Here is a 26,266-nt window from a genome sequence, read left to right as displayed (position 1 = left end):
CAAAAGTAGGTCAAACTCCAAGGTCACGGGGTCAAAAACGTTGGTACCCACGGAAAGGTCTTGTCACAAGGAATACTCATGTGAAATATCAAAGCTCTATCACTTACTGTTCAATAGTTATTAGCAAGGTTAAAGTTTCAGACAGAATGACAGACAGGACAAAAACAATATGCCCCCTGATCTTCGATCTCGGGGGCATAAAAACATGGTGGACTACATAACATTAACAAAACCGACTTGGAGCAAATCAGGGTTATGGAAGAGATTTGGCTTGCAAGTTTACGAAAGGAAAAACAGTGTACGAAACATCAAATTTGTAAAGTTTTTTGAGCATTATATGATATTCTAGTCAAGTAACTAGCTGAACCTAGTGATCTTTTTCTGTTTTGTTTTGAACTGAATGCATTTGAAATCCTTTTTTCTAGTTTTTATTGATATGCAAAGTATCGCAATATGTATAACTATTGTATCGTGTGCCAAGCATTGTGATATGTATCAGATCGGCTAGAACAGGTTGGGAACACTTCCCCATTAGCAAGATATTCTCGCTAAAACGCGATTATCCCTCTCTAACAAGAATAAATATATCCCAAACCACCGAGAAAAACACCCGTGGAGTACATCTTTTCGTGTTTCACATGAAAAGAAGAAAAAGTGCTAAAATGTCTGATATTTCTGCAAATATATTAATGAAAACAAAAACACTCACGATGTGTGTTGGATTTCAGACTGCTTCCCTCTTACCCAGCAACTTTGATATGCAATTTCTTGACTGTGTTGTCAATTTCATAGAAACAATGTGCGTCATGTTGAGTGTGTGTCGCACTTATTCAACGTTGCACAGGATTTACCATTATTCACAATAAAGACACCAAAACACCTGTTAATGGTAATGTTTATTTCTCACTAAAGAGGGATAATCGTGTTTTAGCTGGAATATCTCGCTACAGGGGAAGTGTTCCCAACCTGTAGAAAGGATATTGTCCCACCCCTGCTTCCAATATATAATGATGTTGAAAAGTGGTTACATCAAAGAGTGTCATAACAAATTATTAATTGATAAAACAAAATAAGGCGGTGAAACTCCTACTCGGCTCTTATTATGGTCTAGAGGTAAAATACAATCAGTTGACAGCCAATATGAATAAACGATCCATAGGCCTTGGGTGTACTACAAATATTTTTTAACCATTTGCCCAATTTGAACAGAGTTGGTTGGAAATGATAGAAATTAGGGAACTCAGAATTAATAAGATAACGCACAGTTTCCTGGTGAAAATGTTTAAAACTACACCATCTCCCAAATTAGGAATACCATTGCCTCATGTTTCCCAACTTGAATGTTGGTATCAGATAATGATAAAACAAAGTCTTACCTTGTTTTTGAACATCCTGGTGCGTTCTTGATTTCTTTGCTACTCGTTCTTTTGGCATTGTTAGACTGTCCCTCGATAAACCTCTAAGAATAACTTTCAATAAGTCTATGATCAAAATGTTTACTTCTTATGTACATGCGTTTCCGCTATTGGTAATAATTTGAATCTCGATCCCGAACATAATATATAAATTTGCTCTTTTTTCCAACTGGGTGAGTGTACATTCCAAAATTATTAAAATGTAATAGATTAAAAAATGACGCATAAATTAAGTTATTGTTCTAAGACATTTTTAGTTTATCTAAATGTATTTTATAGTAAAATAAATAGTCATTCTTTCCAAGTCTGGGGAAAGCGAGACTATATATGAAAAAGGGGTTGAAGAAAGTGTCCTTCTATTTCATAAAATTTTATTACTGTTAGACTTTGGTAATATCTAGTGGGTAAAATATGGAGGACATTGTGTTCATCGTTATTTTTGGTGCCCCGAAGCACTGCCAAACATACACAGCTATGGGTCATATCATGTATAATCTCATAAATAAATGAATTTTTCCCTATACTGTATATTTTCAAATTTGACACCACTTTAAAAATTCTACAGCATTTTTTTTTTAACTATGAAAGTTAGAACTTATAATTATTCGCTGTCCCTGAGTTGTATGACAGGACATTTGCTGAATTTTATGATAATCATGTGTGTGTGGTTGGGAATTCGATCGAGTCCGACTCACGCGGCTTATTCCATAATTGTTCTGTTGTAAATCCATAGGCCAAGATATGACTAACACAAATTTGCATCGTTTCACCTACATATCGATTAGAAATCTCTCTCTCTCTCTCTCTCTCTCTCTCTCTCTCTCTCTCTCTCTCTCTCTCTATATATATATATATATATATATATATATATATATATATCTCCAGCTCTTTCCGAAGTCGGTCTTTATCCTTTTTTCAATATCGAATTGAATCATATCCTAATCACATGCATCTTTATAACATGGGTGATTTTATTCACCTTGCAGAAAACCTTTCACATGATGGCGTAAATTGAAAAGATATCAGGAAATACATAGAATAGAATAGAATACTTTATTTCTAATTCAGAGTCGAAAGTAGACAAACATGCTGAGATGATTACAACAATGAAGAGAAGAGACGCCAAACAATAGAATATGCAAATTAATTGACAACAATAACTGACAAGGTATACTCAAGAACACATAATTCTTGTACAGGTTTTTGCACAGGGTTCAGTTTTTCTCATATGTTGTTTTGTCCCCCATGTTTCAAAACCAGTCAATAAAAGTTGTTTGCTGATAATATCGTACATAAATATTATACTTGGATCAATATTAGACTCAATAACACGTCGGACAGGACAATCCGAGTTGCGGAGGGGAGTTTATGCATATCGCACACATTAAATACAGACATGAGAATCTGATGAGACATACTTCACTTTGATGTGCATTTAGTATAGTACGAAAATTACCAGTCCTCCAATCGTATCTTCGTTCTCTACTACTTGCTTTCCTTGTATGACAATTTCAGGGATGTAATTCTCTGATTCACAAACTCCCACGTTATTTTAAATCTTATTGAAGCAATACATGTATTAATATTTCAGCATTTCATCCTTACAAAATTAAGTCGTTAGGAAGATACTAAGTACATTGCAATATATGTGGAGATCCTATTACCTATTTCCACATAGGATCAGGTGTTGATCAGCTGAAACCGTTGATATTTGCTTTGGGGTAAATTAACATGACGTTGATACTTTCTTTATGACGCCACATCTCTTCAAATTTCTTCGCAAAGCTATTACTATATAAATAATATCTACATTTATAAAGAATCGCAAAATCGGAGAAAAAAAGCGGGGATCTCTATGCTTATCAAGAGTCAGAAGACATTAAATTTGACTGATTAACATTTACGTGTTTCATATAAACAGCATTATTAAATGATCATGATGAATGCTAAGAATATATTCATAAATTTCTGTTTTACTGTGTAAAAGAAAATTTAGTCATAATCTTTTCTGAAACTCAAGCAATAACAACTTTATGTTTATAAAAAAAAAAACGTGGGAAAGGGGGGGGGGTATTGGTATATTGAAATTATCGAGATAGAGAACTGAAAGTGCAATCTATGTGAAATTTTTACTTGAAACTTGACTAGGTCAATTCTCCAATTGTTTAGTTAGCATTACTAAACCCTTCAACGTATAAAGACTTTTTTAAAGCGTACGTAATCCCTCGAATTCCTTACACGGTTTAAACAAGTTTATCAAAATGTAGCAACCTTTTTAACGATGCCAGACATATCCCGGGATCCAGGTTAGAATAGGTCCTCAGTACCCCCTTGCCTGTCGTAAGAGGCGACTAAATGGGGCGGTCCTTCGGATGAGATAGCCAAAACCGAGGTCCCGTGTCACAGTAGGTGTGAAAAGATATAGATCTCTCCCTACTTAAAGGCCGTAAGCGCTGAGCATAGGCCTAAATTTTGCAGCCCTTCACCGGCAATGGTGACGTCTCCATATGAATAAAAAAAAATGGGTTTTTTTTTTTAAATCTCATTATTTTCTTTAAAGTTACATCATGTATCAATAGAAAAAGCAGCGAGCTTCTGAAAAGTGTGCCAGAGTGAAGCATCTCATACTCTCATGTATTTTAAAAACTAAAATTTATTTCTGTCGGAATTCCCAGCGGTTAAGATTGACGTAAGTACTATACTTACCAAGATCCTACACCAATTGTTCAAAGCTGCAACGCATTTATGAGGAAATGGCTATCAATGCAATTTATAAAAATATCAAAAGCAACAACATTGGAAATGTAATTATAGAGAAATATCCATCTCGATTTAGGTGCATGTGAACGGGGGGGGGGGGGGGGGGGGTTAAGATTTGCACATGAGTATTTTTATTTTTACTCCTAGGCTAGTGCAAAATTTGCATCCAGTCGGACTAGGTTCAAATTAACTTTTACATATGAAAAAACTTAATCCTGGTGTATTTTCATCCATGTCAACACATACCAAAAGGAGGTGTTGCACCGAAGCGGGAATTTTCCCTAATCGGAGCTCCGTGCCAGCACTCGTGACGTAGAATTGACCTTCATTCATATTTATACTCATTGCGTATTTGCCATTTAATACCTGAAGGATTCCCCAGTATTAAGGGCAAACCTAATACATTTTATGTGTCAATACATTATACATATAGTCTAAAGATAAATTTTGAAATCGTGAAAATTAAATTGTCTTCCTTTTTTCTGAGTATCAGATAAAATGTATACGGCTACATGTTACGAATGTATATTCTATATTAATACTACAGTCCAAACGCTCTTATACTCGTATGTATTATTTTCTACAACCAACAGTTGGCAACTGTACATGACTCTGACCACGAAACAAAATATGGGAAGTTTGATACGCATTAATAGGGGCCTTGCTTTGCTTGTATCCAACAATATATCCAAGTTTCATTTGATTCAAATTAAAAAATTTCGAGTTATCCTCCGGAAATTTATTTTCGGTCACTGTGATCTTGACCTTTGACTGATTTTCTCCAAACTCAATAGGGGTCTTCCTTACCTGGTACATAACAATATCTTTAAGTATCATTTGATTCGGATTTAGACTTTCTGAGTTATCATCCGGAAACCAAATATTTCTGAAATTTTCATTCTATATTCGGTCACTGTGACCTTGACCTTTGTTCTCCAAAATCAATAGGGGTCTTCCTTACCTGGTACCCAACAATATATCAAAGTTTCATTTGATTCGGATTTAAACTTTCTGAGTTATCATCCGGAAACCAAATTTTCATTCTATTTTCGGTCCCTGGCGGGACAAGGTCAAGGTCACAGGGACCGAAAATAGAATGACCACTTTTCTCCAAAATCAATAGGGGTCTTACTTACCTGGTACCCAACAATATATCAAAATTTCATTTGATTAGATTGTAAACTTTTTGAGTTATCATCCGGAAACCAATTGTTATTTTTTCAATTTCAAAACTTCTTTTTATGTAGAAATATGTTGTAAGTTTACCATCGGCGAACTACATGTGTATACTGATTTACACAATGCAATTTGCCAGCTAGTACACGTGGACGCATCTCAAAATTTACATTTACAAACCAGGAGTAAAATTTGCATATGGTTACACCCTTTGGGACACGAAATGCAAAATTTTTAAAAGAAGCGTGATAGAATGCATCATTAAACATACAAAGCTGAATTGAAAAAAAAGTAATGGTGTTGTATCATATATATATATATATATAATGCAGAACGTGGAATAAAATCAAATTACACTGGTACAAAAAATATTTGCTAAATCACTGAAACCTCAGATTAAAAAATGTTGAACCTACATTGGATGTATGCACGACACTGAACAGAATTGAAGTTCCCGATCGGAAAGCAATCTGTGTGTGTGCGTGTGTGTATGTGTGTGTGATTTAAGTATCTCCGACTATGCAGTCGGGAAAATGCATTCGTCTTCGAATGTATTTCTAAATTGTAAATACAGTAAATCTTCCTCGTCCTTGAACATCTAGAAGAAAATGAATGTACAAAACACATCAATCATGTATAACATCCGTCAAGTATTCATTTACATGTGTAGAGGACAGTATTTAGGGAACTTCTGCCTCGCTAGAGAGCTAGCTTTCCATGTTTTCTAATGTGGTAGCTAGAGTATCTCTCTTGATCACGTGAGACTCTGGCCTACTTCAGGCAGAGTTAATCGGAGCTCAGGGACATTGTGTCTATATACGGTCGTGGTTTCGTCCGGGGACGACGATGGTTGTCCGCGTCGTGAACGGCGGATGTCTTTGCTGAATAAGGTGCTAAACAATCATAGAGCTTCGGGACGAAGCACCCCTGAGCGGGTGGCAGTGTAGCGCACAGTATATGTATAGAGAACGTTTACTGCCTTGCTAGTGAGATAGCTTTTCTAGTGATGTAATATAGTTTCTCTCTTTATCACGAACCTGTAATCATCACTTGCCTGTTGAAAGTGGACGCTGGCGAAACGATCCCAGAGAAACAAGATTTTGTAATAAATGTGACTTAAATTGGTGATGAATTCCACTACACGTTTGCAAGTCTCTGATTGATGTAAGAAAACAATGTTTATCACCAAATACTTACATTCACTGAATCTTTTCTCTTATATTTCTATTGAAACTGACATTGCTTTCATCTGGGACAATGAATGCATGTTTGTTGCAATCCGTTTCTTTGTTGTTGTTTTTATATAAATTACGCCTGTCTGTGTAATCATTTAGACATTACCAAATATGGAGCGTCATCAAGGTCAACATGCCAAGAAACTCCTAGCAAAATCTCCGGTGTTGAAAAACCGTTATAAATCAGTGACCGCAATTAAGAGATAAGCGACGGCTACTATTAATCAGCATGTAATATGATCCTATTGAAGCCAACGAATTCAGACCGGACGGGATTTCTTGGTATGGTCATGATTTTTGTGTATTCAACTAAAACACTCAAATAACCCCATACCGGCTTATTTGGTCATTTTTGTAAATTATTTTTACACATATCTCTCCAGTCTTGGCGTAAAAATGCGTAATGGCAAAAATTACAAATTGTGACACCCCCCCCCCCCCACCCCACCTCCTCCTTGCGCTTGATCTCTAAGGAAGGATATCATAACATTTGGAATGAATCGTTAGAGAAAGTTGTAATTCATCACTTGTTAAAATTGATGCCAAATAACGCGCTGGTGCCGCATAACGCTGTCGGTAGCCTCAGCTACCAACATCAAATAGTCCCTTTGTATACAACTGATTATTTCTGAAAATTACACAAAATTTCCTAATCAGGGGTACAAAAATTAAGAGAAAAGAAGAAGACGAAATGAGAAGAATCGCGTAGAGGGGACAAAAAAACTTTCAAATTTTCCGTTCCAAACTCGGCTATATCGTACTCGTTAACCGGGTGCACTGGCTGTTCCATTTAGCGTAACGAATGGGTCAACCATATGATATTTAGTTTATATTTTAAAACAATGCTAAAATATCTTTCTTTATTGTTTCATTGGGTGATGAAGGTAGCAATCATTGCAGAAACAATTTACATAACCCGCGGGATTTATTACCATCACTTTTATATAAAATACTAAATGTCTGTATACAATTGTGTAATTGTGATGAGATAAATAAAATTCAGTTCAGTTCAGTACCGTAACGCAATGGCGAGCGTGTTTGGATCGCAGTACGTTTCCAGGTGGGGGGGGGGGGGGGGGGTGTCCCACTTTTGCTTTGCACGCAAATGTAATAATTCTTTTCATGCATCATGATGGTATTTATTTTGCAAATTCCAGAGGGTTTCGGACCCCCCCCCATCCCCTTTAGATCCGAGCATGCATCACTAAACGTCGAAGTTGTGTTATTTAAAGCCCCTAGAATTAAGCCAAACATTGGACATTTCGAGACCAATGAGGTAATCCTGCAACATGCACAAAAACAAGACTACCTACGAATTAGGCCACTGTGACGTCATGGCTGTTTCCGAAACGGCTTACATTGTTTTTGTTGACGAAAAAAGTAAGTTGGTTGGGGTATTCTAAATCTATTTTGAAAAATATTTCAAGTATTTAGTTTGATGTTACGGATTATATCAATTGCTTTGAATACAGTTCAAGAAAAACTTGTCTGCGCATCACCATGTTTCCACGTGTATCGCTCTCAGAATTCAGACGATTGGTTTAAACTGAATGACAAATGTTCTTCAGTCATTTATGAATTTGTTTTACAACATATTGATTGATTTTTATGATTATAAGATTGAATTATCGGTAATCGACTTTTATCGTTGCATTAACAAAACTGGAAGTGCTAGCGAGAAGTGTATCAATTTTCTCATAATCAGTTAATACGTATGAAGGTATATCGTAGAATAAGGACCGCGGCATTCCTTTGATCTTTGCAATAACCGTGGTAGAATTGTCATCATTGCTCTTGTATCATGTTCACTGAGTAACCATGTTCTTGTTTTCTATTAACTGGGAAGTGTTCCTTTAATTCTTCATTGTCAAATTTGCGAACAACAATTATGAATATGCATGCACACTACTTACTTCTAAACAACAGTAGGATTGAACTTCACTAATTGCCGAAGCTCTTTGATCACCGGCATCTGGTGAAGTCTTCGTAGGAGTGGGACTGCGTACAATCTACCAAATCACATATACTTCAGTGTATTCACAGCGATCAGTCGTGTAGAAGTGTTTTGTACTAGTTCATATTCACAGCGTTCCGTGCGTAAACTTTATTATTGCCAGTTGAAATCAAACCATTTGTTTTGTTAGATTACAAATGATAATATTGTAAATTATTTTAATATATTATCAATATCATTTCATAATCATCATAGAACATTAGCTTGTGCTACTTTTCCTTATTCAGTAATACTGAAGTAAGTATGATTAAATGCTAATGGAAAAGTAACACAATTTGGTCAATTCATTGTCATTATAAGTCGTGTCATTTGATCAACTCTACTGAAATATGATAAAATAACGATGGAGGGTCCTTAATTATCTTATTCACGTAAGATGGTCAGCGAAAACAAGCCAGACAAAAAAAACCAACAACAACAAAAAACAGAAGAAACAAACCTCATGTGGGTCCGGACATATATTATTTAAGAAATTCATCGGACGTTTAAACGCCCAGTCACAAGTACTATCAAATCGTGTAAAGTTACGGCGTAACCGTGTTGAGGGCGAAGCAAAAAGCATTGGCATTATTATCTATATATCCATAACAGGACAAAAAGTATCTCAAAGTTAACACCTATATCGTGTGAGGAGAGACACTAAGCGCACGGTACTGGTGTCACTTTACGTTACACTTATAACGTCATAAATTGTGGCAAAATATAATCACGAAAGCAACGTCACATTTTAAACAAATTCATTATCTCCAAGCTGTAATATCATAACTAAAGCACATGCATGATTTAATGTTTAAAAATTGAAAATAAATCTTTGTATGTGTATAGTGTACATTCATAAAAACTATGAATTCTTAGAAATACTCCAATGTATACGTACTGTATTTATTTCACCGTGCCTACAACAGCAGGCATGTCGTATGAAATAAGGGTACCCGTTTCGGTAGGTTTCGTTTTGCTTCGGTAAATTTCGTTTCCTTTCGATTTCGTTTCGCATTTTACAGGTAACCATCCCATGAAACAAGGCTTGCAATTCTTATGAATATGACCTCTGAGAAATTTGAACACAGTAAAAAAAATCAGTTTTTGGTTTTTTCTAGGATATATATAGACTTGCTCAAGTCTCTATGTTTAATAACCATTGCTCTCTTTAATACTTTTTATTAATGCCAAACACGGAAGGGGGGAGGGGGGGGTTAAAAACTCCCGTACGTTTCTGTCATCGATCTACATCGATCACGCTCTAGTGGAAAAAAAACAACAACCAGCGCATAGAAAGTATATGTAGTTTTGCGCTTTATAAATGAATAATATTAATAACCACGGTGAGTTGAAGTGAGAGTTAAAAACTTCCAAATAATATTACATTTTAACGTTTTAATGTTCACTTTCATTTCTGAATAAACAGTAGAAAAGGTATACATGTACAGAGTGTTATTTATACTAGTATGTTTTACTTGCGAATCGGTTAGTTTCAATATATATCATATTTAGTTTTGAGGGGGTGGTCTCGTGAAAACCATGTGACTTTAGATTTTTTTGTCAGATGTTGAACTTTTGATCTAATGATATTGTTATTCATATGCGGAAATCTTGATCTGTATTCGATAATCTTGATATCTATATGCGGAAATTTTGATTTATATGTGAGAAATTTTGATATTCATATGCGATTTTTTTTTTATTTTACTCTACGAGAGAGAGAGAGAGAGAGAGAGAGAGGCTTCCTCTACTCTTCTGGAGTACCAACGCATGTGGGCGAAATATTCCAGGGGCAATCGCTCACACCCGCCAGAGATCACCTGGGTCCTAAATACAACAGTGAGGTTGTTCAACACGTCACTGATACTCTAACAAGATTTTGACATTCAATTCATTTAATATGTGACATATGTATATATCTTTCATTCATTGGAAGGGGGGGGGGGTACATAAGATCTAACACGCAATATATATCCACCGTTCTGGTGCCTGTGCTCACATCCACCTCCTAGGAAATCCGCCTATTCATTGAATGCAGGAAATATAACGCAATTGATGTAAAAAGTGCATTGTGACGTCTTAAACATTCTTTTTGAAAAAATTATTGGTGCGTAAACTCTGGAAATTTTACTCACAAACTGAATAAAAGTGCGATGCCATACGGCTCACAGAATTTTCATCGAACTTGTGTAGAGATTATCTCTGTTCTGTTTCCGATTTTGTCTTAAATAACATACGTTCAGCCTGTCCGAGCTTCCCTCGGTATTAAAGCGATAAGACTTTGCGAAACCTCCACCATTTTTGATAAGGGACTTCTGGGAGTGGTGATCACTCAAAATTTCTAGGCAGGTACACTGAGGTGTCAGTGCATCGTCGCAAACCACGGGTAGAATGAAACAATAACCCATGGTTTGCGACGATGGTGTCAGTGATGGATCCCACATGTGAAAGTCAAGTATTGGCCAAAATACTCAGCCATTTTACATTGTAGATGCCAAATCTGGAGTTTTTCACACATTATTTTGTAAAATTGTGGCGAAAATCCCCCTCCCCCTAAATCCGCCTTGTCCTTAGAGCTCGCAGTACTAGCCAGCGTTCACTATTATTATGTTATAATTTTTGCTAGGAACGGTTCATATCTACATGTAGGCCTATAGGATATATAGCCCTAATAACGTCGTATTAGCCAATCTCTACCCAGATCGAATCCACTTTTTTACGGCTAATAAAATTAAGAAGTACCTTATGAAATATCAGGAAAATGTAGGACAAGCAACTATGTATTTGTAGTTTTTCTCCATTATTATGCATTCTTCATGTACCTATGTATAAGCCTGGTGCAACAGAACAACCCAATATTCGCGTTTCAACCCAAAATCAATGCTTCTTGTGTCACAAAAAGATTTGACATCTGCTCGGTATTTATTTATTTACATATATTTTTGTATCAGAAGTAGAAACCAAGCTTTATTTGAGCATACGTGCCATTTTACAAGAATCCTGTAAAACCCTCGAGACGTTGACAGAGGTGAATGTGAGAGCAGCAAGGAACGACAACTCTGGGTAGAGATTGCGTCGTAGCTAGCCAACTAACGTTTACTGAGTCCGGGAGTAACTACACTACTTCGTAGTGTGAATGGAGACGTGGTTTGCGATGATGTAATAACACGCACTTGCTTTAAATAGAGTGCAACTCGTTTTGCTTATAACGTCAAAAAATTTATGACGTCGCTCTAATTGTCGCAGTGACGTAAAGTTAAAAATATACATGTATACTTGTGTCGCGATCAGAAGGTTAGAAAATATTCAACATATCATCGCATCTGCTTTGATGCTCCATGAAAAATTATATTATGTGATACAGCCTATGAACGAATATCATGATAAAAGGTAAGAAAAATCTATTTCAAAAATATGTTTATTATTACATATATATGCAACATGAACAACAATGCACATTATCACCGCAAGACAGTTATTAATCAGATATGCGACAGATGTGCACAGCGCGGTATACGGGTCAATATCACTAGGTATAGGGCATACACATGCACAGATGAGAGTAGGCCTTTGGCTAATGAAGATACATGTACATTGACCTCGAATGTATGACCTGACCATGAAAATTAACAAAAACTTCTCGAGATATTTCACAATTAAAGAATTTGTGATTGACATATATGATGATAAACTTGGTTTGAATAGCATTTCTACACAATAGGCCTTGTTCACATCGTGACATATAATTATATAAGTCAAATGTACAAATCATAACTAGGCCCCCTATAGTTCATGTAAACTGTGCTCCACTAATACATTTATATAATTTACACTGAATGGAGTAGAGCTCTCGACGTGGCTTTCTAACAGTATCCATACATTCCTTGGCCAAAAGGAAGTGCCCATCAGGCATGTAAAGCTTCCCTATAGTAGTAGTGTTGAACATGAGTTTCTACCGATTTCCGCCCCCACCCCCCACCCCCCATTTTAACCCCTCTTCAATATCTTCCTGTTATTCTCAACTCTTCCCACACCACATTCCCTGATTTCTGTGGAAAACGAAGGGGTTGTTCATATTCGATCTTTCCTAACCTGTAAGATCGAATTTAGTAACCCCATCGTTTGCACAGAAATTACGCATTCTCCTGTTCTCGTCCCTTTATCCCCTTCGCTTCTACTATTAGATTTATCTGTTTTCAAAATTTTACCCTAAATGATTTTTGTTTTTCCATGTTAAACCCCCCCCCCCCCCGATAATTAAGAACAGATCGATCAATACACTACAAGTAGACATATGAGCATGATATACATGTACACTAGGTCCGCTTTTGTAAACCACCAGGTATTAGTCTTCTGTCCGAAACCGAGAATGTATTTAATTGTTAAGCAGCTATGTAAATTCGTCTATAGTGCACATAGGATTATATTTTAATTACTTGACAGCTGAACTTATAGTACCTATATGAGCCCTGTCGACTATACTAAACGCTTCATGCTGTTGAATTCCTAATCACCTCATTTCCCCCATGAAATATCCCGTGAAGGTTAGTCGTTTATTTTATAACATCATATCAAATTTACTGAAGAATACGGTATTTCGCTCGGTGCATTGTCAGTTTCTTACAGATGTGACAGCTTATATTATATACTGTTGACGTGCCATACCAGAGGAAAACGTGTGCGAGATCAACATTGTGATAAAAAAATCTAACTTCGTAACTGGCGCTATAAACAATAACTTCAAATATTGCCGAGAGCACAAACTGAGTGTGAACCCTTAGTTAACACTAGTACGAAACCGTATTCATATTCTATTTTCAAACGGCCGCAAAGTGACCCCTCAAAATTTTGATGCTGGACAAACTGCTATAGATGAAATGTACATGACTCACAAGACCTGGAACGTTTGATTTGAAATAGCACATCAAACGACCAAAAATAATGGTATCGCTATTAGATATCGCATGATCGGTGCGCATTTAGTATTTCATATAATAATTCTGATAGTCATTCTCTTTTAGCTTTGCAGACGATACAATCATAACTTAGACGTTTATTTTTGTTGTAGTAGTGTAAATCGTGTGTACATCTCCGGAGTTCGCAGTTAACCTTTGACCCCATTTCCATCGTGTGATGAATCAGAGTGAAAATCAATAAGCCTGGTGTGACTGCTCTGCGAGGTAAGACCTCTACGTTTACTTACTGTTTAGCATCTTTTTGCAACTCTCAGAGATATGCATTCTAAATGTCGCAAATAATTTCTATTTACACATTTTAATCTTCCCTGGCGCTGCCCAAGGCATGCGAGACTTTCTGAAGAGATGCCAAAAACATAGAACTTGAGAGAAGAACTCCGTGTCAAACGGAAGCCAGCATGCTTTGATTTATAGAAATACTATTTCACATATTAATCAAACCTCGGAAGGATACATAAAAAGCCGAAGACAGATATACTCAAGATAGTATATCGTCTACATATTTGATTTGCATACAAGTGATAAAGCACGTTGTTCCCTAACATATAAAAGGAGAATCGGTAGCGTTTAGCAAGATCTATATATGCATTGATAAGAAGGATGTTGAGCATTAGGTAGAGATTGGTGTACCGGGGGCATGTCTTTGTGTCATATAATAATCTCCATGTGCTTGCCTTCACGGTTGTCACACTAAATCGTGTAATTTATTGGGATTAGATCGTTGCATACCCGTTGGACCTAATTAGCACCTCGTCTTTTAGCATCTACTGTGCGTTGTCCCGGAAAGTTGCCTAGAGCATTTATGTTGACATTACATATATATATTATATGGTGATACATAAAATCAGTTATACACGTTTGGGACTGCCCGTTGGTGTTAGCAGTGCATTCGCCGTATCTTTAAGGTACAGGGTTTTTTGTTTTTGTTTTTTGTTTACTACATTTTATTTTTTGACAAAATACATGGTGACATTTTATAATAATGGTAAGGTTAATATTCATAAATCAATGATCTCCATCAAGTGGGGAGAGAAAAAGAGAGGTAATAACACACTAATATAAACTAACATCAATACGGACAATAGGACGGGGGTTCTATTTTCTTTTCTAAAAACCGTGTCCCGCTGTGACAGACAAGGGCTGTTTTGTACACGGCTGTTGCCTCTCACTAAATCAGATTCTCCTATCGTCCAACAAATTTAGCCGCATGGACAGCGGAACATATTTACTTTGTAGATACTGTGACATCGTTTCCGTTCCGTATTTTGCTAAGCAGCTTGTCTAACACGATATGACATAGACTTGGAAGAGGGCATTTTATGATTGTCTTACCACTGTTTCCTCTGTATTTGATACCTGAGGCGAAGGTAGAAAGGCGATACAAGTAATTTTGCGTAAACTTTTAATGTCAGAATAGATGTTCCAAATATGAGGAATGTTACAGTAGCACACAGAACGACGACTTTATAATATTTGACGGGATTCAGTACCAAGAGTTTCTTTTTATCTTTTCAGTGAAATCGAAGTCGAGTTAGAAAGGAATATATATATATTTGAAAAAGGCAGGTATGTAAAATTCTACTAAATAATCTTAAATCTACAATGTTTGAATGAAAATGATTAAGATTAGGTATAACTTAAAATATTTGTTTCCCTCTTCCTACAGACTACTTTGACCTATATGAGACGAATATTTTATTCTGGGTGTAAGAAATGCCATATAGTGGGCAAATTACTTTCCTTAAGGTTTTGTTACTTATTGGCACGGAGAATAATTCCAGAAAAAAAAAAGATTTTCAACAAAAAATTCTGAACAGCAAACAGCCTGTTAAGGAGGATACTACATCTTCATAATGGCTGACTTCATTTTAAAACTTGAATGAAAAATATGAATATCAGCAATACATGTATATTCCTTTTGATTCTTGTCGCCTGGCAGGATAGCTTAGTAGATTAACGTATCGAATGCTAATCTGTAGTTCGTGCTTCGAGTCCAGCAGGGTTTTATTAAACCCCCCCCCCCCCCCCCATTACTTTCTTCTAAAACTGCATTTTTTTCACTAAATGAGGTAATTTTGAAACTTTTAAATTCATAAATGTTATAGTACATATCCTCCACTTTCCATTCATATCAGATTTCTCTGGTGTGTTATTCCACATTAAGTTACAACATTTTTCAGGGTTGTCTATAGGAGGAAACAAGAATATCAGTAAAACTGATGTATGCTCCCCGAACTGCATCTAACCAATGAATGACTTTATTTCATATAACGAATGACACAATGATCAATAACTGTTGAAATACTGTTGAAATAAACATTTTATTTAAATATAAGGTATATTTTCAGTGACCTTGACCTTAATAAAACGACCTTGAGTGACCTTTGTCTGTTAGTCATTTGCCTATTACTTATTGGTGTGATATATGATCAATACCTGTTAAAAACTGTTGAAATGAGGAATTTTTCCTCTTATAAAGTATATATTTATTTGTGTGATAGCTGTTCAAAAACTGTTGAAATAAGGAACTTATATAAGTATGTTCTGAGTTACCTTGACCTTTCCAGAATGATCTTGGTTCAAAAGTCCTCTGTCCCAAGGAATATTTGTGATCAATTATGATTAATTTCTTATGAAAGGTTTTGGAGATAGGAACTTTTATATGAAAAATAAAACCTGTTGAAATAAGGAAATTTTATATAATCTGAGTGACCTTGAACTTTCCAAAATTACATTAAAAGACATTGGTCCACAAGTCCTTGTCTTGAGGAACATTTGTGAGCAGTTATATCAATTTCTGATGAAAGGTTTAGGAGATATGAGCTCGGAAGGAAGGACGGACAGGCACTACAACCACTCTATGCTAGGATAACAAAATTCGGATTAGGCATTTGGAATATTTTCAAACTCGTTCTTTGAATTGTGTCAGGTTTGACGTTGCACACTTTTAAAATAGTGTGATAATGAAGGAAAGTGTTTGATAAACAATATTTGATAAGTCATGCATAATATGATTAGACTGCTTGTACTGTACTAGTAAGACATCTTTTTACCCTTTGTGAATCCCCTTCAAATTCAGTGTTGGAATTTGCCTGGAGTAAAATATACAGTTATAGAGTGTGGGCATTATACACATATTATTCTTCCTGGTGAAGGTATTAGTGGACCTTTGTTATAGACGACAGACTGTAAGTAACAATATATTCATTGTAATATAGTCGCGGTCTCGTACTTATATAAGTACTTCATCATTACACCACTCTATTCTGTCTTGGATGGACTACATACAGTGAATGATTTTATCAATATAATACAATATAACAGTAGGGTCACACCAACACAAACACACATACGCGCGCTTGTGTGTGTATGTGTGTGTCTGTTTTTAAACAAAATAATCATGGTGTTGTATTTTCACTATGTGTTACCCATCTCCCGAAGCCTTAGTAGTTAGTCAAGGCCCGGGGTCACGAATTTTACAATTTTGCTATGTAGTAGTCTCTACACTCTTCACAACCGTACATATACATGTAGTACATTATCAGAAAGCATATAAGTAAAGAGGAGGATTTTACTATTGGCATCCGGGGGCCTAAGACGTCCCTTAATGCCTCATTTTTAAAACTTATCTTAACGGAAGCTCTGTTTGCACCAGATGCTTTTTACATTTACTCTCGCAGGATTATGCCACTAAGAAATTTTTGTTAGCGCGCAAATTATATATATATATATATATATATATATACCCGTAGTCCATAGCTGCCAAAATCCCTCTCTCCAATGGTATGGATGAGGGGTGTAACCCATAATTTGGTTAGTATTTCGATCACTGACGAAAACACGATATAGATTCCTCCCCCCTCACAATTGTCATGAATTCATTTTAAATATCTGTTTACAATTTTAGAGACAATGTCGTCTGGTCGGAGTCGGAACGTCATGACAAAAGCGGAACAATCCAATAGACAGGATGTCCTCGCTCATGGATTCCATGGATATAAAGAAGGGTATGAGCAGCTGGAGAAAATAGGTTTGATGAAGCGGGTCAAAAATTTATGGCAGATGACGATTGTCCCGCTATTTCTAATGCTCTTCACACCCAACCTCGTTCTCATCATGTGGTATTGTGCTGCTCACTGTGGAGGGAGCTATTCGGTTTTTCTTGCTCGATTTTCAGGAAAGCCGTTCTTCGCATCCTTTATGGAACTCTGGGGCAGCATGCGACCTCCGAGTCAACTAAGTTTTGCTGTGCTTATGGGATTCTGCGTATGGTCTATCATCATGATGAAGATGTTGCCGGGTAAAATAATCAAAGGCCCCTTGACTCCGAAAGGAAATACGCCGGAATATGTTGATAATGGTTTCTTGAATTACATTGTTACCATGACAACGTTTTTTATCATTACCGGTCTGTTGAAAATGCAAGGGCTTACGCCAACTGTGATATACGATCGATTTGATGAGTTTTTAGCCACACTTCAAATCTTCAGCCCGCTATTCTGTCTTTTCTTGTATCTGAAGGGGCGATTCTGGCCTTCTACTACGGATAGTGGAGTGTCAGGCAACTTCATATTCGACTTCTACTGGGGAACAGAACTGTATCCAAGAGTGTTTGGAATTGATGTAAAGGTTTTCACCAATTGTCGCTTTGGAATGACTGTTTGGGCATTACTAGTGTGTATACACGCTTTAAAAAGTTTTGAGCTGTACGGTTTCGTTGACAGTATGTTTGTATCAATCACACTGCAGTTGATCTACATCACAAAGTTCTTTTGGTGGGAAGGAGGGTACATGAGCACCATTGATATAATGGTCGACAGAGCAGGCTACTATATTTGTTGGGGCTGTCTCGTTTTTGTACCAAATTTTTACGCGTCCGTAAGCATGTATCTTGTGCGTCATCCCGTGCATTTAGGACTCTCTTGGTCTTTGCTCATCCTCGGGACAGGGGTCCTCTGTATAGTAGTCAATTACCTAGCCGACTTGCAGAAACAAGAGGTGAGAGGAACAGGTGGAAAATGCCTAGTTTGGGGAAAGAAGCCAAGTATCATCCGCGCCAAATATCAACTCGAAGACGGCAATGAGAAAGAGAGTATCCTTTTAGCATCTGGCTGGTGGGGTTTAGCAAGGCATTTCAATTACTTGGCAGAAATAATGCTTGCTCTCTGTTGGACCATTCCAGCAATGTTTGTAAATATTATGCCTTACTCTTACGTCATATTTCTCACGTTCTTGCTGATCCATCGCAGTTATCGTGACGACGACAAATGCGGGGACAAATATGGAAGTTTTTGGGTAGAGTACTGCCAGAGGGTTCCACACAGAATCGTCCCCCTTCTGTTTTGATGATAAGTGTTTTAGAATTTCCCATTGCATGCCAAAATTTGCATAATATGAAAAGAAAAACGTAATAGATACTTGTAGTACAAGTTTAGATAAGTTCTTGTGTCGTAAATGTACACTGCTTTTGTAAATGCATGTGTTTATTTGGCATACTTTTATATTTACATGCTTTGTTTTTACTGAATTAAAAGCGTAATACAAGTTCTGTTCTCTCTTTTTTACTGAGGACTAATCCGACGACTCTTTACCCATTTTGTTTGCGTTCTTTCTTGAAAGGGGAGAAATTAGAAAAATCTAAACAATTTTGCCAATCAAATCCGAAACACTTGTTACAGAGTTACTGCTTGCACCTTTAATATTGTTTCACATATGAGGTGAAGTCCGTATGCTATGATTGAATTGTATTTGATTAGTAATTATCGTGATATTAATTAAACACGTACTTTCATATTTGATAAACTACCCAAAAATAGCCACCGTCGGGTACCCACAGCTGATCGTCTAGTAGAAGACGAGATTAGCCGTGGATATCCGACGATGAGAAATAGCTAGGCCATTCTCTATTCACATAAAGACCCTAAAGTAATTTCAAATAAATTGTCTTCTGTTATGGAGTCGTGCCATGACTGGCTAGTTGATAACAAATTGTCCCTTCATTTGGGCAAAACAGAGAGTATAATTTTTGGACCCAGGAGTAAATTATCTCAAGCAGCTGGAGATTTTTGTGTTAAATGTAACAATCACACTATTGGTGCTCAAAATTGTATAAAATATTTAGGTATTTTTATAGATAATAAACTAAGTGGAGAAAGCATTGTTAACTCCATAGTTAGAAAGGTGAATCAAAGATTGAAATTTTTATACAGAAATAGAGGTTGTCTTTCTTTATCATCAAGAAAATCCTTGTGTACAGCTTTACTCCAATGTCATTTAGATTTTGCATGTGCCAGCTGGTTTGAGGGTCTCACAAAGTGTTTGAAAAAGAAACTACAGATTTCACAAAACAAAATGATTCGTTTTATCTTAAATCTTAATCCAAGACATAATTTGTCATTCAGAGAATTTGATGCTTTGAAATTTTTGAATATTTCTCATAGGGTTAAGCAGCTCAGACTCAATCACATGTATAACAAATTTCATGGGAAAGCTCCTCACTATCTAAACAATATGTTCACGAAAAATTCTGGTACATATAGAACACGTTCTAGCGAGTCAAACTTTGTGGTCCCTAGGATTGCTGGGGTAGAGTCCTCTTCGTTCTACTAGTGTTAAAGACTGGAATGCCCTTCCTATTGACATCAAACTTGCCAACAATAAGTTCACCTTTAAAAGAATGGTCAAATTACACCTTCTGGAAGAAATGAAAAGACTCGAGGATGATGAATTCTTTTACTACTGAACTTTACTTTTTGTATTTTATATCTAACATGCATAATAATGAGCTATTTTCAATGTTACCTAGTATAATTTTACTATTACATATACCTAAATGCTATTCATTACCCTAGTCAATTAGTCATTGATGCATTGAGATCATTTAACCATGTATATATTTTTTTACATTTTTTTGTCGATATCCTATAATGGACTCCAATGGAAATAAGCCTGTTGGCTTTTTGGGTTATCCATTATTATTTTATGTGATATTATATCATGTCAGTTGTTATTCTTTGTCTAACATGCCTTTATCTGAATAAACATAATAATAATAATATGGTGTCCGGATAGGGCCAATTGCAAAAGCGTAACTGCGCGTTAGTCACAACACGCCGTCACGCCAACAAGCTTCGCGCCGACAAGCAACGCGCCGTCACGCTAACACAACTTTACACAACTCGCCTTTGCGCCAACAAGCAACGCACAGTCATGCTAACACAACTCACCTTCGCGCAGACAAGTGCGAGATGTATAAAACTGTGTTAGCGCGAAGGCGCATTGCTTGTCGGCGCGAAAGTGCGTTGCTTGTTGGCGAGTTGCTTGGTGGCTTGAGAGCGCGAAGACGCGTTATTTGTTGGCGCGAAAACGCGTTGCTTGTTGTCATGAAAGCGCGTTGCTTGTTGGCGTGAGAACGCGAAGGTGCGTTGCTTGTAGGCGTGACGGCGTGTTGTGACTAACGCGCAGTCATGCTTTTGCAAATGGCCCTATCCGGACACCATATAAAAGAGAGTAAAGTGGTGGACTCGCTATGGCGAATCTAAGCCAATGCGAATTTTTAAAATGACAACTTAGAGAATACGATGTAAACTAGATAGTGGTTATGTCTATCGATGCTTAATTTTGATCTTGCAGAAGAAATACGTTTTTATTGAAATATGCCAGTTCGTTTCTTCAATCAGTGATTTTAGTCTTGGGTCGGTCTTATTGAAATTTCCAGAACGAAGAGACCATATGTGTCAGGAGTGCTGAATAAAGAATTGACATATACAGATCTCGATCTCTCATATTTCTCTCTCTCTCTCTCTCTCTCTCTCTCTCTCTCTCTCTCTCTCTCTCTCGTTACTCCGGAATTTATCATATTTTAATCAACATCCATTTTTTGTTTATATAAGTAAGAAGAATAAATTGAAGCTTATTCATGGACAATTATATTCGAACGAAATTCTTTTTGTTAAAAATATCGTTGCACATTTATTTTGAACAGGACAGTACTGGGATTGGCCTATATTTCCTGAATGCACATACTTTACGACGTTATGCATGATTTGGGTTGTTGCTTTCTATGTTTAATTCAGTCACCCTACCTCTTTCCAGTGATTACAACTGCAAAAATGCATAAAGTTTTGCCACTAAAACATGAATGATAGACAAACTTTGATCAGAAAAACTTTAGAGGTCTATGTTAGCTGCAGAACTGTAGCTCTCTGAAAAAATATTTTGACATAACATCTCTGTTATGTCAAAATATTTTTTCAGAGAGCTACAGTTCTGCAGCTAAGGTCTATGTCAGGTTACAAAAAATTACACTGGTCTTGTTAGTTAGGCCAATTCAACTTAATTAGTAGATTATCATCCAGGGTCAGCAAAAAGTATGGGGCGGGTGGGAGGATTTTATTTTTGAATTTTTACTTTCTGAGAAAAATGTTAGAGACAAACGATTTTTTTTTTTTCAACAGATGCGCATCATTTAATGCCACGTGGATATCAATCTATGCTATTTTCACAGACGAATTCTAGGTTAAGCTTTAATTTCAAACAGAAATATACCTAACTTCTTCAAGATTTACGCCTGTAAGAACGCGAGCGATTTCTCACGTTGCTATACCGGAAATGTAAACAAGAAGTGTAAATACCGGAGTCGGACATGAAAATATTTCGGAAATCGCAAGTTTCGCAAAATTTGAGGGGCGGGCGGGGATGATAATCTATCAATTAAGTTGAATTGGACTTACATACATTATGTATTTTGATCCATATTTACTCCTTTTGTTACGTACTACAAGTGCTTGAGGACAAGTCTCTGTTGTTATTGAGAAAGGAATTTTAAAAGATCTTTTCCCATATATCCGCATGTAAAACTTTAATCACCTATTGTGACCCCAGCCTACTTCCAGGGACCACAATTTGAACAAACTTGAATCTGCATCCTGGGAATGCGTGCATATTGGTGAGGTTAACTATGGGCTTCATGGCCTTACTTTTTTAAATATTTTCCCTATATATCTGCAAGTAAGTAAGTAAGTAATTTATTTCCAATTTTGGGCCCAGAGGGCATACAAAGAATACAAAGTTCATATACATAAATCATAAAAGAGTGATTATCCAAAAGATAGATGAAAAATAAAATTTACAAGTTCATGATAAATCAACTTTTCTTAGTAATGAACAGCTATATATGTAATTGGCAAATTTTTCAATAATACTGCATGTATTTGATTCCCTGTCGTGGACTAACCCTACCCCCGGGGACCATGATTTAACAAATTTGAATTTACAATATGACAGGAAGCCTCCATATAAATTTCCACTTTTCTGGCCCAGTGGTTTTTGAAAAGAAGATTTCAACATGATCCTACCCTTTTTTGTGTTAATTTGATTCTCTCCCCTTTGAAGGGAGCATGACCCTTTATTTGAAAAAACTAAATCTGCTTTACCCAAGGATGATGTGTACCAAGTTTGATTAAATTTAGCGCAGTGCTTCTGGAAAAGATGATGTGAAAAGTTTACAGATACAGACATACGAATGCCGGATAACGTGTAATCAGAAAAAAACCTTACATCTCAACTTAAGTGAGGTAAAACATTTGCCCTTTAGCTGAATATTTTGTGTCCACAAACATCTGTGTTCTGAAACCAAAATGATGCTTTTTTGTGTGATTCGACCATTTCTCTAAGGCAGGACAAAATGTTCAATTTCCTGTCTTCTATTTTTCTTCTTTTACTTCTTTGAAGTGTGCAAGTTTAGAAAATATACATTACTTAATTCTGTATTTGTTATTTGTATGCTGTTTTGCAAATGTATTTAAAAGCTAACAGTTAACCTTGCAAGCATGTCATGTACATTTCAAAAGATTGTGTTCTGTATCAATTTATAGCTATTCTATAGTGCATGAACCAAATTTCTCTTAAATATTGATAACTATGTTCAACCACATCTTTATTTTAAAAGAAATAATTTTCAATTTTGAAAACACATGAAGGCATGAATTGTGACGCTTCACTGCGGTATATCAGCACATTAACGCTTCATGGAAAGTATACTGATGTGAAACGGTGCAGTTCATACCGTCATGCATTTTCGTAAATAGGGCACCGCTAAACCGGTACATGATACGCCCGCATACATTATTGACCCAGAAATTCGAACGAGTAAGAAAGGATTATCCACAAAAGGATTTCGTCGGAGTTGTAATGAAAATGTATTTTGCATTAAACAAATCTAAGTCCAAGTGCTGTAACTCCTTCAAAAATAGTGGGACAGTATTCCCCTTGTAATATGCACATCTACTCATTGTGATCTTTCTTTGTACTAAGTTTCAATGAAATCCCCCAAAGGGTTTAAGAGGAGTTGCGAAGACAAGGTACTTGCATAAAATAAATCTACGTCCAAGGGCCTTAACTCCTTCAAAAATAGTGGTGCAGCATTCCTTTTGTAATATGCACGTCTCCACATTGTGATCTTTTCATCAAAATCCCCAAAGGGTTTAGGGGGAGTTGAGAAGACAAAGTATTTTGAATAGAGAAAAAAATCAAGTCCAAGAGTCGTAACTCCTTTAAAAATCATTGGACAGCATTCCCCGTGCAATATGCACAGTTTCACATTGTGTTCTTTCTTTGTACCAAGTTTCATAAAAATACCCCAAAGGGTTTAGGAGGAGTTGCGAAGACAAAGTTAAAGAGACAGACGGGCGACAGCGGTATAGCATAATACCCTCATTTTAAAAAAAAAAATTTACATCTGCAAAACATTTATATGAGAAAATGGTTATCATGATACAATTTGTATAAAGATTTCAAAAGCGAAAACGTTGAGAAGGTAAATATGTCGATGAAAGCTACTCAATAGTGATAAAATATTATCTAAAATGTGAACAATAACAAATTTAATGGAAACCTCTTATGCTTGTAAAATGGTACTGATGGTGATCAAGAAATGGTGACTGAATTTGACGCCAAATGCCTTAGGGGTTCAAAGTATGACTGTGTCTTGTTTAACGTCTCTCTCGAGAATTTTTCACTCATATGGACAGGCTTCAAATTTAGGCCTATGCTCGGCGCTTACGACCAATGATCAGTGAGGGTTCTTTAGCGTGCCACACCTACTGTGACCCAGGGCATCCGTTTTAAGGTCATCTCGGAGGACCCGTGACATTCACACCTGATGCCAACGGCTTAGGTCTGTCGCGGCCAGGACTCGAACCCCGGCCTTCCGAGGTGAGCGCTCTAACCTCTAGACCACCGCGGGTTCACCCGGTGGTTCAAATTAAAATGAAATTGAATGATATGTTTCAAACAAAACGAAAAGCAAAATACAGCAAATAACTACAACACTTGGTGTCAAAAGTATAAAATTTGATGGATTGGTACTCTATATAAAATAGCTTATTAATTCAATAGCAACAAAAGGTATGTTAAAGTGATAAATTATCACAATATTTATATCTTTTGTATTTCGAAAGAAAAAATGAAACAGAAATGTTAAAAAAGTGGGACCTGTCATTATTTCCGTATGAGTTTATTAAATAACTCATACTATTACACATGACTTGAGATGATATATATACACTAATTTTAATAAAATACATCCATTTTCTGATCACGAAACACCGACTGTTCAGTTTTAAAAATAGGTTGAAGACTCAATTATTACAATCTATACCTATGTTTTCTTCAGAGAAGTGAACATGTCCCTAAATTAAGAGAATAATATATTCGGTCCTCTTGACTGCAATAAAAGAAAAGATTCGGTGAACGTAATTATCGATTGGTAAAAATAACGAAGGCAAAAACTTTGGAAATGAAAATATACTAGTATGTAAAAATGTATCATGATTCATCTTTCTATCAATATTCCACGAAATCTGTGAACTTTTGCACCAACTCACTCCGAAATATATCTATCTATTCAGAATCTCGACAAGTAAAAGAAAAAACCCACCTACACGAAATCGGAGTCTGTTTCAAAATGGTCTTAATGTTTTTAGAAAACACGATAACCCCTGGCGATAATGCATGCACCATCGGAAAGGTTTACAGTCACAAGGATTACACTCACTCAACATCAAAGCCATCCCATTTTTGCCTATTTGTTTTCAATGATTTCTCAACCTATTATTTTATATACTTTTTCTATACCCTGCATGTGACCTTTATTTGGGGAGAGGGCTAAAATGGACCATGTCTACGGAGCGCCAAATTAACATAAACTCAAATATATTGAAGATATCTTCAATTATTTGAAGATATCATCAATTCATTTGATGCTCGCAACAATTGAATTAAAGATCTCTTCAAAATAATTAATGATATCTTCAATTCTGAATTATTGCGCGCATTAATTCTTCAACTGAATTGATGCGCGCTTCAATTGAATTAATGATCTCTTCAAATGAATTAGTGATATCAACAAGTGAATTGATGCGCGCTACAATTCAATTGAAGAGAGCAATAATTGATATAATGCGCGCATTAAATCAATTGATGAGAGCAATAATTGAATTGATGCGCGCAATAATTCATTTGATGGGAGCAATAATTGATTTAATGCGCGCATTAATTCAATTATTGCTCTCTTCAATTGAATTAATGATATCTTTAATTCATTTGAAGGGAGCAATAATTCGTTTAGAGAGAGCAACTATATAATTAAAGATATCTTCAATTCAACATATCCACAATTGAATTAATGAGCTCTTTAATTGAATTGTTGCT

The 26,266-nt window shown here is 36.2% G+C and overlaps 2 protein-coding genes across 9 annotated transcripts in view; one reads left to right on the top strand and one right to left on the bottom strand.

Moving 5' to 3' along the window:
• Window positions 1–1,543, bottom strand: part of LOC125668809 (probable dimethyladenosine transferase) — a 37,614-nt gene extending 36,071 nt beyond the window's left edge. Inside the window, exon 1 of the mRNA XM_056161775.1 lies at window positions 1,377–1,543. Within this exon, the coding sequence (XP_056017750.1) occupies window positions 1,377–1,434 (58 nt within the window). The 5' untranslated portion in view covers window positions 1,435–1,543. The remainder of the gene's footprint in view (window positions 1–1,376) is intronic.
• A 10,131-nt stretch (window positions 1,544–11,674) lies between these two features.
• On the top strand, window positions 11,675–19,103 carry LOC125671251 (uncharacterized). Of its 8 annotated transcripts, none has more exons than XM_048906800.2 (4): window positions 11,675–11,969; window positions 13,648–13,759; window positions 15,071–15,117; window positions 17,463–19,103. In XM_048906800.2, the coding sequence occupies exon 4, from the start codon at window positions 17,468–17,470 to the stop codon at window positions 18,899–18,901; it is 1,434 nt and encodes a 477-aa protein (XP_048762757.2). In that variant the 5' UTR covers window positions 11,675–11,969; window positions 13,648–13,759; window positions 15,071–15,117; window positions 17,463–17,467; the 3' UTR covers window positions 18,902–19,103. The 8 variants fall into 8 exon arrangements, with proteins under 8 accessions (XP_048762757.2, XP_056017749.1, XP_048762754.2 ...); XM_048906797.2 differs by having other exon boundaries at window positions 11,676–11,969; window positions 15,071–15,121; XM_048906798.2 differs by lacking the exon at window positions 11,675–11,969 and adding an exon at window positions 13,008–13,123 and having other exon boundaries at window positions 15,071–15,121.
• Window positions 19,104–26,266: the final 7,163 nt, after the last annotated feature.

This window comes from Ostrea edulis, chromosome 4, assembly GCF_947568905.1.
Source record: "Ostrea edulis chromosome 4, xbOstEdul1.1, whole genome shotgun sequence".
In the NCBI taxonomy this organism is placed as follows: Eukaryota; Metazoa; Mollusca; class Bivalvia; order Ostreida; family Ostreidae; genus Ostrea; species Ostrea edulis.
This window is presented reverse-complemented; position numbering and strand designations above follow the sequence as displayed.